Source organism: Ambystoma mexicanum, chromosome 4p, assembly GCF_040938575.1.
Source record: "Ambystoma mexicanum isolate Mex_15411 chromosome 4p, UKY_AmexF1_1, whole genome shotgun sequence".
Taxonomy (NCBI): Eukaryota; Metazoa; Chordata; class Amphibia; order Caudata; family Ambystomatidae; genus Ambystoma; species Ambystoma mexicanum.
The window spans coordinates 740,698,996-740,715,548 of NC_090927.1; the positions used below are offsets into that span (position 1 = coordinate 740,698,996).

Consider the following 16,553-nt stretch of genomic DNA (forward strand, 5'->3'; position numbering starts at 1 on the left):
AGAAAAGAGCTGTCATCTTTATGATATGTTTTGGGAACTCCCACATTGATTTGAACCACAATTTAACTTTTGCACAAATGTACATTTCTATAATTATGCCCCCTAATAACATCGGACACATACATTATATATTATGTGAGCTATCCTTACGTCCAATTCCCATCTCTGTGAGAGCTGTCTTTGTCGTTCAGTGGTATTTTGTCTATTTTAATCATAACGGTTTGGCCTAACAATTTCTAATTCAATACATATCTGGGTGATTACCCCTAGAACAAGGGTATACAATATCATATTTGCAGCATCAATAGTTTTGCCACAATTAGAGTTTTGGTGTAACTTTGGTTCCTTATGTAGTACAGTGTTCACTAACATCTCCACAAAAAGAGAAAACAATTAGATGTATAACTACCAATTTTTAGATTTGTCCTCCTTCATGTTGCAAAGTTAAAGGTTTTCAAAACTTAATCACAAATAGGCATTTTAAACAACAGATTTCTTTGGGCATTTTTTTCTCTCCTTTCAACAAACAACAGCTGTCAAATCCTTTTGATCAGGGTGAGGTGTAGGGGGAAGTTTCCTGCCCCTTCCCAGAAGAGATCAATGCTCAGCCTGCCATTGTCCTTGGCTCAGCCCCAGACGAATGACTAATGAGGTCTTTGTTCTAAATATGCAAGAACCTCTAGCATGGCTTACACCTTCCTGATAGCAGCATACTGTCAACCTGAAGTGTCATCTTTCCCAGGCTGGGCACTGTCCAATCAGAATTAACCAGTTAACTCCAAAATGGGTTACTTCAAGATTCACCTAAAATCTTTCAATTAAAAGATATAACATGAACAGAGTTTATAGGGGATTTTGACAATTAAAGGAATTAAGCCCTTCACAAAAACATGCTTTTAAACAGGCAAATTTTGCCCTTCTTCAGAGAAAAAGCACATTTAAACTGAGTCTTTTACTTCAGCTTTTCCTTTGTAACATACACATCTATTCAGCACAATTTCTGTCCTTGAGTGCTGGAAATTGTCTGCCTTTGCTTGGAGTTTTCACTGCACAGCTGAAATTGTTATATGTTGCCACTTGCAATCACACTTTTCCCGTGGAACTGAAAGAAATGTTGCTGGGTTGCCTTTTTCATGAAATACATTTCTTAGCTGCTGTCAGTCAGTGAGGCCCGGTTTCTCTGAGCCCTCCTGGAAGATCTGTGATTTCAGTACACTTTTAATTTCAATGGTTCACTTGGAAAATGACTGAATTAAGCACCAAAACAGCACTTTGAAGGTTGCAATTGGTTGGGGAAGCTGCATTTTAAAAGGCATTTTCAGATTTTTCAGCCCACTTCTGTGGCCTTGCTTCATGTTACATGTAACAGCACCCACTGGCATTCTCCTGCAGTGAGTTCTGTTTGTACGCCAACTTTAACTGTGTGTGGCAGGGGTGTGCAGCCTTTTGTGATGGTGAACCATGCGCAGTTTTGCATATTTTTGCGCGCACCGCCGTTAGCACATCCATTTTTGTCTGTTTCTTTCCCCACTGGCAAAGCGGTGCAGTGGGGCCCATCGTCATGGGTAAAAATATCCCACAAGATGCCCACCTCATCTTTTAGCATATAGATCGGGATCAAATCAGGGCCATCTGCTTTTTCTTCTTTGAGTGAGTTGAGGACTACCACCACTTCCTCAACAGACACCACTAGAGTAACATCAGCAAAAGGGGAAGTAACTGAGGAAGGTGACAGTGTGCATGGTTCATTATCCTGATACTGGTTGGAAAAGTGTGACCACCAACAGTCATCATTAATATGACAGAGTAGTGACTGACCTCTTCTCAACTCCCTACTAGAGACCAGTTTCCAAAAGAGGGAATGGTTTCCGTATTGAAGTAGATTCTGCAGGGCATTTCACTTCCCTTCCAAAAACGGTCTCTTTTTAGTGGATATCAGATATTTGTATTTGGAGCGACAGTCGTGCAGTTTTACTCTATCCATCCCCACAGGAAACTTTATACATTTAATGATCTCCTGCTTGGCCAAACGACACTCACAATTGTACCAGCCAGGTTTGTTTATGAGTTGGCCTCTAATTACTTTTGCTGGCACTGGGATGTGTGTGTAACTGTTAGTTAACTGCTCATATTCTGCCAAAATGACTCCTGCATTGGTTTGCCCCTCACAGATTACTTTCAGATTATTGAGGATGGATTTATAAAGATGTGATTTATAGTCTGGTCACGTTGGCCCAGTTGATCAACTTCCGTGCGTGACCACTAACCCTCAGTGACTGGGGATTGATATCTGCTGAGGATAACCCTTGTAGCACATTAGGTCCCATCATCCTAAGGGTACGTGGAAAATGGTCACTTTCCAATCTCCCATCCACCTCAAAATCAACCACTTTGACCCAGTCCGGCCCTGAGACAAAAATATAATCAATGAGAGAATTTCTACTGTGCCCCCTAAATGTTTGTTTGGCTGGCTGATCTTTGCTGAAACGCCCGTTACATGTCCTCAGGGTTAGGTTGGAAAGAACACAGGATGATTCTAATGCCAGACAATGTAATCCCCTTGGCCCAATGGCCATGGAGGGTGGGATGTCCCATGCCTGGTCTTGATCGTCCCATATAGTCATTAGCTTCTTAAGTGGTTTGATCTGGAGATTGATGTCCCCAGCCACAAGGGTGTATGTGTTGGTAGACAGTTGGAGGCTTCTACTGCATATATCTTCTTCAAGGAGGAATAGTTTCAAATCCATTTAGAGCTAATGGCCTATTGTAAATGTTGTACAAAAACAGTATTTCACCGTCCGCTACCCAGATCAGTAGGGCTAGAAGGTCCACAGATTGTGTTGGGCTCAACTCTATCCTCCAACCAAGAGAAATATTGATCCAGACCACCAGACCGCCACTCAGTCTGCCTTTAGGTCCCTTAAAGGCAGGGATGGCTAAGGTCTGGTATCCGTGAAGGTGTGGGGGATCAAGTGCCCATGTTTCTTGCAATACTATAATATGGAAATTGTGCACATAATTGCACCAGGCAGGATTGTTGAGTAATCTGATCATTCCCACTGTATTCCAGGATACTAACTTGAATTCGGAAACGGGCTCCACAGTATTACCATCTACCCTGTCCAGTCAATCCACATCCTCCAGATCAACACAGTTATAGGTTCTGCCTAAAGTGTGTGGCCCTCTTCCCACAGCCTCACATTGTGACCCAAAAAAATGCGGGGCCAGAACCCCTTGGTTAGTTGAATTGTTAGGTGCTGCTGTGGTTCGGGAGAAGGTGTCGGGCAACCTCAGTAAAATCTTGGTGTTACCAGAAAGATAGGCCCTGCAGTCAATGCTATATAGACCTTCCACTAATGGCCAAGACACAAAGAAATACTGAATATAATCAACGTCGGTACCAGTCATGGGACCCCTGACACAATGCGTGATGTCTTTCCTAATTATGGAGAGACAGTGTTTGGAGTGATGTATCCAGTGAATGCATTTGTTAACAAGTGACTCGATATCCTCAAAAGAGCAGGGAGGTTATTTGGCAATGTTGGTCATAATTACAGAGGGCCTGGGGTCACCCCCTACAGAGTACAGTTTCCCAGCAGTTCTATTGACAGTGACAGTGAGATCGGGTGGAGGGAGGGTATTGGGGCCTGTCAGGGGGGCGACCCGACTGTCGGGCGGTATGCCCTCTGATTGTCGTTCGCCCCCTCCGGCCCTCTCAGGACAAAATTCTGGCTATGATTATGTTGTGCGATCTCCCTTCTATCAATGGGTTTCCGGATTCTTAGCAGCATATTCAGAAATCGGCGTAGGCCTATGGGGAGCATGGCTCTGGTTAGGTTTCATGGAACCAGCGTTGGAAGTAGTAGGGAGAGGTGGGAGTAGGGGGGGGCAATCAAACCGTCAACCTTTTCCTTGATTCTTTTGATTTCTTCCCTTATATCCCTCGCCCATCTGTCCATAATTGAATTTTTTAGATCTATTAGATCTCCTCGACTTTCTTAGTTGGTATACTGCAGTCATTACAAACGTCATTATCAAGCTTATCGCAGCATGTCTGGGAACCTACGTCCTGGTATAGCTTAGTGCCTCCTTGTCGCACTCCAACCTGCTTCCCCATTCCCACTGGCTGGATCCCACCCAACTTGCCCCTTTTTTTCCACAACACAGTCTTCTATTGATGCTCCCCCTCTAGTTCAGACAGGAGATCTATCAAACAGTCTGACAGAGGCTGAAAACAGTTACTAATGGGCAATGGGTGTGGTAGAGGTAAACAGTGAGTGGTATCAACAGGTGCTTGCTTGGTCCACTTCGGGCATACTACTTGTAACCACATAACGAGGCGAAGGGGAAGGGGAAGAGGAAGGCACATTAGTGGTTAGTACATTAACTGAGGATGCTGTATGAGGCGTGGCCACTTCAGCCAGGTGAGCTAATAAGCTTTGGACCTCGTCGTCATCAGTCTGTGGGTGGATTTCGATAATGTTTATAGCTGTTGGGTCCCATTTCCGAATGTCGCTTGGCTTTCCGAAAGAAACATTTCTTCCTCCAATCTGACCTGGTTTCGGGGCAATTTCGAAGGGTCCCAAAAGATCTTCCTTAGATATGTGAGGTCCTGCACCTTTTCTTGAAATAATGTGATTAGGAGAAGGATCATTAATGCCAACGCAAAACGTAATCAAGTCTGCACTGCCCTCCTGAATCGTGCAATTAGTGTTAGGTTTGCTAGTCCTCTGTAGGTCGGACCCTGGGGATTGAGTTGAAACGCTCACCTGAGCATCCAGGTGCCCTTCAGGGCCAGTCCCACCCCCATCTGTGTCCGAGAAGAGGCCCTTGATTTCGGAGATCAGTATGTTGACATCGTTGATCGGTTTAAATAGCCTCGAGATTTTGAGCTGACTGGTCCCCAATGGAGATGCTCCCTCTGCCTTTATTTTCACAATTGTCAATTTGTTATGAACAAAGAGTACCCCTCCCAGCACCAACAGACTGGCGGGGAAAAAGCAAGGATAGGTCAAGGAGACCAGCTTGTGGGGCACTCAAAAGTCTGACACCTCACTTCCGCTCCACACAAGAGTTCAATTCTCGTCTGTAATGTGAACAGCTGTCACTAGTACTTTCAATTTCAAGTTCAATATTACAATCGTGGAGGAGCGAACAGAGTGGGGCAAAGCAGAGCTGCTACCAACCGTTAATAGATAGTTACTGAAAAAGACAACCTGCACAAATACAAATGCAGGTGCGAGTGAGAGGACCCGCTTAGGAGGACCTATCGTGTTGTAAAACAAAGCGAATAGCAACACCACAGCAAGTGTACCAATGAAGGCAGACACTCGCTGTAAAAACCAGCTCGCATCAACGGGCAGAGGCTTCACTCTCCAGCTGTACTCCAATATGTAAACCTCTACAGCCCCAGCACCCAGCAAACAGCCCAACAGCCCAACAGAAGTGCAGCGCCCTTTTGACGCAGCAGGTTTTGCCACAAGGGTAATAGATCTCGGTTTATGAAGAGTTCCTGTTTCCTGGTGTTGGGACTCCAGATCCTGAAAGTGACAGAGTATCAGGAATAGCAAAGTAAAGACAACAGCCCAACACAAGTGCAGCGCCCTTTTTACGCAGCCCAGTCTACTGGAAACATGCCCTTGGATTGAACTCTGTACAGGCACCTTTCTGTCCAAAACCAGCTTTCTTTCGTTGCAGTTCATCCACTCCAATATCCATTTTTACCATTGCATGAAATAGGCAGAGTAAACAGAGCATAGGGAAAGGGGGAAGAAAATTGCAGGCACCAGTATGCAAGCTGTAAAAAGGTGCCAAATATCCGCAAACCACCAGCCCTCAGTGAAAGGCACTGCAACATAATCTGCAGGGTCTGTCTTGAAGGGCAAAACTTTCCACAGTGAATTTTCGTACGTGTAAGGATGGTTAAGACAGCTCATTGCTCTAAGCACACATCTGAAATATGTTCAAACACTTAGTGACAGGTACAAATCCGGGCAGTGCTTTTCATTCCTTTAGCCTTCTGAGGTTGCTAAAACGAGTACCAATAAATTGACAAGCAATAATTCTGATTATTGCAGTGCTTGGAAGTGGGATCCATTACCCAGACTCCTTCCAGTCTGTGTGACTGCTGCAAAGTACTTTTTAAATTGAATAACATTTTAGTCTTACTCTCTGGATAATTAAAATGTCGTTTTCTGTATTGTGTAGTATAACGAGGATAGTAAATGCAGCATCTTTCATCAGGTCACTTCTGTTCTTTAATAACTAATACCAAGCTGTTTAAATGACACTTTTTTCCAATGGCTCAGCTATCTCAGGTTTCTACATATTGGTCAACCCATCAAAGTTGAAAAGAGGATCCTCTGGTCATAGCCCTCAAATGACCCTCATTTGGAGGGTTTGGTGAGGATACTTGATTCATTCTTGGTTAAATGACCCTTTAATCATCCTTTTGTTGCTGTTACCCTGCAACACATCCCTTCAGCAAAACTGATATCCCTGGAACCTTTGCATTTGCCTCGCTGTCAGATTTACCGGTGAGTGACTCCACAGACATGAATCTTTGAAATATGGGTTGATTCTGGAGAAGTGTTAGTTACCACTCCTCCCTCCCAAAATACACAGTGCACTACAACATGCAGAGATTCCACAAAACCGTCTCAAAACAGGATTATTACAAAACTACAAAGATGCTCGAAAGGCAGGAATTCGGTAATTTCAGGTGCATTTTTAGGAAGTGTGCATAATCCTGAGAAAATTACATCTGTCCCTGTGAACCTGCCATCGCTAGAAAATCACTGAGACGCAATCCAACCCGGAGCCTGGTGCATAGGAGAACTCTGTAATTGTGATTCAGGATTCTTTTGCAGTATAATTCTACTTGATTGCTCCACAGTAAGGGCCCCTCTGTTTAGTACAAGGACAGAGCCAGAGTTCATGAAGGTAGAGTCCTAGAAGGCTAATCAGTCTTAAGAAATCATCTAGTCCAGTTTTGTTTCTAGATAACAAAAATGATTTTCTATAGCATATTATGGTTCTGATAAATGCAGCATTTCTTATTATGCTACTTCTATTGCTTACAAAATATTGGGCTGTCTAATGTACACACACATTATTTCCAGTGTCTGGGCTCATGGTTTGGTTCTTAAGGCAAAGCTAGACTTCTGGCTTGGCTCTGGCTTGGCTCCTCATATGCATTTCTTAGCTTGCCCACCTGTATGTTTACCTGTATATTTTCAAGTGCTGCTAAACTTCAGAATGGTTGCTCATTTTTTAATGTTCTTTCCCTAGTATAACAGACGCATCAAATGCCACAAAAGATCGAGTCAAATATCTGGAAGCGCTTTACCGCCATTTTGATGCTATGGCCAGCGAGAATGACCCGTCGAACCTCATCACCACTGTTCTACCCTCCCTCTTCACTGCCATCAAACAGATGGACACCATATCTCGCTTCTTTGCCAAAAACGGATACCTGGGATTACTGCTCACGAAGGTACTCGGCTCTCGGTTAACATTTCCTTTAACATTTACATAAACACGTTTCAGTCATAGGCCTTCAACGAATCCTGAGGGAATCTCAGTGTTAGTTAAACTATTCAATGTTTAACACATTTTAAAGGCTGTGTAGATCTTGGGTTCAATATGCGAAAAAAGGTTCATTTGCAATTAGGTAACTGCTGACAGTGCTCATACTTAATTCAGAGGGTGGACAATTGTGTTAGGCTCTATAGCATTACTTTCAGTATGTTTTCTGTTAAGGTAAAGATAATCGTTGAAACTACCTGCATGGATCACTGGACACAAGGGGGGATGTTCGAGCCATACAATCTGGCTCTTGAGCAGGAAGTGTTCCAGGATCGGGAACCGTAGAAACAATACGGAATTAATACTGCAAAAAGTAGGCAATACTCACGCAGGACATTAAACGACCACATGCTGCAAGTGGGCCGATTGCATGTTCTTGTGCTGTGGGTTCAATCTAAGGATGTGAGCGGGGTCCACAGACTGTTTCGAAAAACCTGGTGTGTTAAAGGAACTTTCTGGTTTGGTGTTCATGCTGTGGGGAGTAGTATGCTATGCACCTATGACCTTTGGATCACCTGTGACTTTTGCATGGCAGTTCAATTAATGAGCGTAGTCTCCCGGCACAGGTGCAGAGGCAATGTTTGGGAGAAAACAAATTGCCCTTTTCATATTCTTGGGGACAAGGGGAACTATGTATGGTTCTATGTCCACCTTCTGTACTTGACTTAAGCATGTGCCAACCTTCGCCCATCACCCCAGCTCTGAAGACAATGGTATGTTTTTCCCCCCGGCCATTTTCTAACACACTGCCTGCAGTTCCACCACCTTCTGCATGCTGCACTCTGCTTTTCTTATGGGACACAGGGGCACCCATAATTAGAGGGGCTGAGTGACATCAACATTTTTAGAACAATACGAACTTTGAACGTCAGTAAGTAAAGACATATGCTGCACATATATTTGTGTAACCTGCAGGGTGTAGATTCCAATTAGAGTAAGATAACCCATTGTACAATGCATAGGCGTTCAGAGATGTGTGTAACCTGCTGGTTGAAGAGTCCAATACCAGTGGGAAAACACAGCGGATTAGTGTTCATTCTGCAGATGGATGCATCTGATTGGGGAGGTAATGAATGAAACAAGAGTAAAAGGGCTCTTGGGCAGACGTCAATCAGGCATCAGACAATCACATGGCACTGAGACGGCTATGTTGGACCTGAAAGCCAACATTTTACAAGCCATGGATAAGGGTATCATTGTGTTATTGATGTTATTGGACTTGTCAGCCTCCTTTGTCCTAGTGGAACATACTATAGTGGTTGATAGACTTTTACATAATGCATATTGTTCACCTTTGGCAGCTAAATGGTTGAAATCCTTCGTGTCTGATTGCACAGCTAGGGTGTTTAGCGGCGCTGCAGTACAGATGTGGTTAATGTGACTTATAGTGTGCCAGAGGGTCACCAACTCTTGACCACAGCTTCACCAAACCGTTATTTGAGTTATTGGACACAAAGGGGATAACTTATACCAATTACGCCGACGATACGCAGTGCCTGATTCCCATCTCAGGAGATTATAAAAAGGATACAGAACATATCAACAAGGTTTATTCTTATATTCAGCAGTGAATGGTCCATAATGAAATGTCCCTGAATGACTCCAAAACAGAATTATTGCTAGCTGGCACAGATAGCAGAATAAAAAAGCTAGGCAGTGAATACAAAAGCTTTGTCACAGCTGGCTGCACCATTGCCAACCTTAAAGACCTTGGGTGAGCATGTAGGCACATGTGAATAATATTGTATCCACCTCTCCCTACCACCTCAAATTATTGAGCCAAATTAGACTTTTTCTAATCAAGAAGAGTTGCGCTATGGTTGGAAGAGCTATTATTGGAGCCAAGCTGGAATATTGTGGCAGCTTGCTACATGGAATTACCCAGGGAGAAATGTCCACATTTCACGTAATTCAAAATAGTGCATTACGTGTGGTTGAAGGCCTAGGGAAGAGAGAGCATGTCCCGCCAGCCAGACAAGCACATCATTGGCTACCAGTGGAAGCTAGGATTTCCTTTACACTCCTTACTCTGATGCATAAATGCTTATTTGGCAACATTCCAAGTTATTTATCAGAAAGCATCTCCTATCTACCCATCCGCAGGACATTGAGGTGCAATGTTACCAACTTGTTGTCTGTGTCAAGAGCTACATTTGTTACAGTAGGCCAGAGTACTTTTCATTGTGCCGCACCTAAACTCTGGAACTCCTTATCACCTGATTTGAGGGGTTGTGGCTCATTGGCTCTTTTTAAGCGAGCCTTGATAACCTACCAGTTTGCCAGAGCAGCCTCTGTAATTCATAGCATTTATTCTCGTACCATATTGCTTCTGCATTGAATTGATGATTGCATATCTGTTTATTTGTCCTTGTGAGCACCCTTCTGCCTCAGGGCTTGTTCTGTTTGGCGCTATACAAGTAATAAACAAATACATCTTTTTATTCACTTGCAGCTGTGATCAGTGTGTAAAATGTGGATAACAGGTTTTAATCACACTTGAATAGCTCAGCAGGTTAATCACCAGCAGCACGTAAGTGTGTGACCTGCAGATCACAGCGTCCCTTCCTAGTATTTTTTGTTTGAATGTTTTTCTTGGCATTTTAACATAACATACCAGCAACAGCTTAACAAAGGGCCATCCAGCAATTATCGATGTGTTGTGCCTGAGGAGCCCTGGGCCTCCTCGCTTCCTTCAACCCTTTCCCCCCTCTTGCCCCCTCCCTCCCAGGAGTGTTTGTCTAGTGCAGCAGTGCATATTGTCCTGCATTCTTAGCATTGCTCAGTCCTTGCGCCATCAGATAGCTGCGGGCCGTCTCCTTCCTTCCCTCCGCCCGCTACCCCTTTCTGGGCTGTGCAGCCACCTTGTGCACCGTACTACTCCACTGGGTATCACACCGTTCCCGCTAAACGCTCCCAAACTTGCATGCCTCCCTCCCTCCCACCTGCCCCGCCCCTCCACTATCCTCCCCCTAAATACCACCCGTCCAGCCCATGAACCTCTCCCCCACTTCGTACTATTGAACTCCGGAGGGCCCAAGGTCCTGTGTAGTGAACATCTCCTGTACTAGCGTGTTCCATGCCATCACATCATTGCTGACCTCCCGTTGTCCCCTGTACACCACCCTGTGCTACACTATTGATCTGCCTCCGCCCATTTCTTTAAATCACCCCAGCATGCCTCCCCTATGCGAGGACCTTCTGCCAATTCCACGATAAGACGATCCTTCATTTGGCCAGGACGCAGATCAGATCTTTCATCTTTGTCAAATGTGCCTCTCCTCATTGCTGCAGGTATTGTCCTAGCAGGCACGCCTCTGGCGGCCACTCCCCCATGTCTATCCCCCCTTCTTGGCCCTGTGCGCTATGTTCTGGCAAGAAACCCGGATTACTGGTCACGACTAGTACATGTGCAGCTTCCCTGCTGAGTCCCCTGCACACCCCGGGTACCTCTGCTCCTGCGCTACCTGGAGCTTTTGTGTATGTCAATACTCTAGTCCAATCCCCGTCCGTGAGAGGGTGCCCCAGGTCTTCTTTCCACTTGGGCTTCACCTTGAGTTCTACCTTCCCAAGTGTAAAGACTGGTAGGGGGTGTCTGTATTTCTGCTCTCTATATGGTAGAGGAGAGGCACAGAGAACCCCAGCCAAGATTCTCTATTATTGGTACGTGGTCGAGCAATCAAGGCCTAGCTTCTCAGGAGGTGATGCAGGCTGATTCTTAAGTACAGTGTAGTCCCCGAACCCCCACAAAGGAATGTCCACACACTGTATTACTGAAAACACAGTCTTTATATAATTAATATTCAAAGGTATGTACACGATCACAATAACGCACTTTGTACTCTGAATTCAATAATGATAAATATATACAGTTCTAAAGTGGTACCACTAATGTTATCCAATCCCATTAAAGTGCATCAACTGTACGTTTAAAATGTCACACAGATTAATAAGCAGGAAACCAGCAATAGAGATAGGCAGGAACGTAAAATGGTTGAAACAATAGGCAGAATGCTGACCCCTACCACTAGGCACAGTTCTGTGTGGAGATCCCCCCCACCTGGGCAACCTGTAAATAAAGATATATAGCACAAGCCCAGTCCATATATTGTCCGATAGTCTTACTTCCTCCTATTAAGGTTTTACCCCCCCCAATGTACCTGGTGGAGTAGAGTTCTCCGACGATGCGTCGACCGATCCTTCTTGAGTGCCTCCCTTTCAGGCGGGAGCCACGGATCGTCGAGAGGTGTCGGGGAACTTGGCGTTCAGTGTCGGGAAATCGACGGCCCTTCTTGAGTGCCCTCCCTTTAAGGCAGGAGTCACGGGTCGTCGAACGTCCGACGGTGAACAGGTGGAACTATGGCTGTGAAGTGGCAGCTTCGTTCCTAGCGGTGCTGGTCGACGACAGAGTGTTGGCGTCCTGCAAGGAAGAGGCGTGCGGGGCACCTCGGTGACGATAGTTCTGGACTGCAAAGAGATGATGAAGAACTGTGGCCCAGCAAGGGTGTTGAGTCGTCGGCATCTCTGTGGTCTTTAGGTGGCGGGAAACCCACCGGTGGATGCTCCTCGGCGCGTCGACGGTCGGGCCTTCTCCAGCGGGAGACAAGCGGATGACGATGCAGGCGAGAGTGTCCGATGATCAATGGAAGTTCTTAGGCAAACGGGAGCACGGCGTCTCCGGTCGGCGATGGCGGTCATCGACGGTGGCGGACAACAGTCCGAGTGCTTCTCCTTGGAGTTCCGCAGCAGTTTCCGTATCGAGTCGGCAGCCTGTCGAAGGTCTGTCTACCAGGGAGCTTTGGCAAAGATCAGCTGTGCACCATGGTTCCTCGTAGCTCGGGAAGAGGGCGCCTTACCAGGTCCTCTCTGGGTCAGTCCTTGGAGGCACAGCAGCTTTCCGATTGCGAAGAAGAGCAACAGCAATTCTTCTCGTCCAGCAGTGCTTCAAAGTCAAGCTTCCGTTACTGCAGTTACTCGTCGTAGTGGACTTCAGCTTCTGAGCCAGATTCCTAGCAGTGAGAGGTCCCCAGATATACTGTTGATCTCCCATTCATTCCGCTGGGTCACACTCAAGCATCCAATCACGACTACGGGCATTCATGCAGGCAGGCAGCCAATCAAGCACACAAGGTATTCAGGCCATTCACTTCTCTCCAGACACTCACAACAAGTTATGTGTATTGGGACAAGTACCGAGCCATTCAACACTCCAAGCTGCATTCATACCGGTTTCGGGCAGGGCTGTCTCAGTCATTGTGTCAACCACCAGATACTAGACATCCACAACACAGAATGCATATTCGTCACACACTCTATTCACCCAGGTCCCACCCACAGGAGGTACCCACAACATACATCACCGGGAAGGCTCCAGCTAGTCTGGCCGGGCCTTCACAACAGCACCATATATGGCATTTCCACGCAACAGCCAGTCAGGGGGAAGGGACAGAGTCAGGGCTTCCCAGGACTTTGGGAAAACAAGGTAATAGGTAATAGAAAGCAAGAGGCCACAGGGGCCATCTTGTTTTCCATCAGGAATCAACTGATCCCAATGGCAGGGCCGGGGTATCCCAAAATGGAGGATACTCTGCGCACCTGTCAAGTTCAGCATGGAGCTGCCACCAGCCCATACCCTGTTCTGCGGGCCACTCACAGGTGCCCAAAAACATACACTAGGGGCAAAGGGCTGTACCCCCACCCATGGGTGCCATAAGGGTATCCCACGGGTCCGTTCACCAAACCAAAAGAAAGAGAGCTGCACCGCCAGGAGTCCCACATGAACTCCTGCGCGGAAAACCGACAGAACACACAATAAAAAGCAGTAAAGGACAAGGATACGGAGGCCCTGTCCCTCCGATGCATTTCCAGCATCACAGTCGCCCCCCCCAGACTGAGGTGGAGGGTGCCTAATCTCCCACGGGATAGACACCCTCACCCAGACGGTCAACATACCTTCTGGAAAGGCCATCTGCATTATCGTGACTCTTCCCTGGTCTGTGCTCTATGGTGAAGTCTAGCCCTTGCAGGCTAATGGACCACCTGAGCAGTTTCGGGCTTTCACCCTTCATCTGCATAAGCCACTTCAGGGGCTTATGATCTGTTTGGACCTTGAAGGTAGACCCCTTAAGGAAGGGCCTAAAACCCCTAAGGCTCCAAACTATACTAAAACATTCCTTTTCAACAGTAGCCCACCTAAGTTCTCTACCCTTGAGTTGTCTACTGATGAATATGATAGGATGTTCTCTCCCTTTGTCATCTAACTGGGACAAGACAGCTCCAATTCCAGTGTCACAGGCATCCGTCTGGACGATAAAGGGTCGGCTGTAGTCAGGCGCACACAACACGGGTTCCCGACACAGACTTTCTTTCAAGCCATCAAAGGCCCTCTGACAGTCTTCAGTCCAATTGACCTTCCTAGGCTGCTTGGGTGAAGTCAGAGCTGTCAGTGGTGCAGCTATGGTTCCATAGTCTGCCATGAAATTGCGATAAATCCCGGTGAGGCCCAAAAAGGCTCTCACCTGGGTTTGAGTAGTGGGAGTCTCCCAGTCCTGTACATCCTGCACCTTACTGGGGAGAGGTTGGATTTGACCCCCTCCTACCTCATGACCAAGATACGTGACTTTCCCCTGAGCTATCTGGCACTTGGTGGCCTTGATAGTGAGGTTAGCCCTTTTTAAGGCCTGCAACACTCTACCCAGATGTGTCAAGTGCTCTTGACAAGTGGAAATGTAGACAGCAATGTCGTCTAAATAAGCCACACAAATAGCTTCCAGCCCACAGAGAGCATGATTGACCAATCTCTGGAAGGTGGCAGGGGCATTCATCAACCCAAAAGGCATGACCCTAAACTGGTAGAGTCCCTCTGGTGTTGAGAACGCCGTGTTTTTCTTGGCATGGTCCGTCAGAGCTATTTGCCAATAGCCTGAGGTGAGGTCAAAGGTGCTCACAAATTTGGCAGCACCTATGGTGTCCACGAGCTCATCAGCCCTGGGCAATGGGTGCGCGTCAGTTTTGGTGACGGCATTGACTCCTCGGTAGTCCACACAGAACCTCCAATCCTTGGTACCTGCCTGGGAACTTGCCTTGGGGACAAGGACCATGGGACTGGACCAGGGACTGATTGAGGGTTCAATAACACCCAGATCCAACATCTTGGCGACCTCAGCCTAGATGTGGCTCTTAACCGTATCTGACATTCGGTAGCTCCTGCTCTTGACAGGCACGCTGTCACCAGTGTCAATCTCGTGCTTACACCACGGTGTAAGGCCTGGTGTCAGTGAAAACAGAGAGGCATACTGCTGGAGCAAAGTCCTGCAGGCCCTCTGCTGCTTGGTTGTCAAGTCTGGAGAGAGCTGCACTCCCTCCACTGAGTCATCTTGAGGGTTGCTATGCAGCAAGTCTGGAAGGGGCTCACTCTCATCCTCTTCTTGCTCTGAAGCTAGCAAGAGACATGAGACTTCTGCTCGCCTGTGGAAAGGCTTGAGCCTATTAACATGGAATACCTGAGGGGCTACCCCTGGGATTCCCATGTCAACCAGGTAATTGACCTCACCCATCTTGGAGATTATCCTGAAGGGCCCAGTCCATTTATCTGCCAATGCCCAAGGCTTGGTAGGCTCCATCACGAGGACCTCCTGTCCCGGAGTCCAATCCACTTGCGATGCTTTAAGGTCATGCCAGTATTTGTTCAATTCCTGGCTGGCCTTGAGATTTGCCGTTGCTTGACCCATCATCTGTGTCATCCTCCGTCTGACTCCTAACACATAGTCCCCCACTTGCTTGGCACCGGGAGGGGTGGCTTCCAAACCTTCTCTGATCAAGGCGAGGGGTCCCCTCACGGGATGTCCAAAGAGTAACTCAAAGAGGCTGAAACCAACGCCTTCTTGAGGTATCTCTCTGTAAGCAAACAGCAGACATGGCAGGAGGAGATCCCATTTCCTCCTTAGGGGCTCTTCCAAAGCACCTACCATGCCCTTGAGAGTTTTGTTAAATCTCTCAACCAGACCATTGGCCTGGGGGTGGTAAGAAATGGAGAACTTGTAAGTTACCCCGCACTCTTTCCACGTGGTTTTCATGTAACTAGACATGAAGTTGGATCCTCGGTCAGAAACAACCTCTTTGGGGAATCCAACACGGGTGAAAATGCCCAGGAGGGCCCAGGCAACCACCTTGGCAGTAACAGTCCGAAGGGGTATAGCCTCAGGGTACCTGGTGGCATGATCTACCAAAACCAGGATGAACCGATGTCCACCTGACGTGGGAGGGTCAAGGGGATCGACAATGTCGACGCCCACCCTCTCAAACGGTGTGCCAACCATTGCCAATGGCTGCAGTGGGGCGATGACGCTGCCTCCAGTTTTGCCAGACAACTGACAAGTTGGGCAGGTCCTGCAGTGGGACTCCACTTCTACTCCCATCCGAGGCCAGTAGAAATGGGCAGAGAGCCTCTACTTAGTCTTCTTGGTACCAAGATGACCAGCCAAGGGCACCTCATGCGCCAACTGCAGTAGGAAGGGCCTGTAAACCTGGGGTACCACCAACCTCTTGAGGGCACCAGGTTCAGGCTTAGTGGGCTCACTAACAAGGAGCTCATCCTCCCAATAAATCCGGAAAGTCCTAGGCACTTCTCCTTGTGCCTGGGACAGGGCCTGTTTCCTCAGACCCTCGAGAGAGGGACATTATCTCTTTCCTTTACAGAGGTCTGCCCGGGAGGGTCCCCCTTCAGCTAACAAGCATTGAAGATCGGGATGATCCTCCGGGTTGAGAACCTCTCCCACAGGAGAGTCTTCTGGCTCCTCTCCCACAGGAGTTGAGACGGGGTTTACCACTGGACCCAGCCCGTCCGGAGCATGGATCCCAATGGGTGCTGTAGGAACAGCAGGAAGAGAAGGTGCTCCCTCCACAGAGGTGGCCTTCTTGCTCTTCCTTCGTCGTGCCTTAGGCCACGCCTTCGGCTCGGGTACCTTACT

General features: G+C 47.2%; 1 protein-coding gene across 1 annotated transcript in view; it reads left to right on the top strand.

Annotated features, from left to right (window-relative positions):
* The window catches only part of LOC138452855 (uncharacterized), a 1,928,742-nt gene that overhangs the window by 130,037 nt on the left and 1,782,152 nt on the right, over positions 1-16,553 (top strand). The window contains exon 6 of the mRNA XM_069605205.1: positions 7,291-7,495. Coding sequence (XP_069461306.1) covers positions 7,291-7,495 — 205 coding nt within the window. The remainder of the gene's footprint in view (positions 1-7,290; positions 7,496-16,553) is intronic.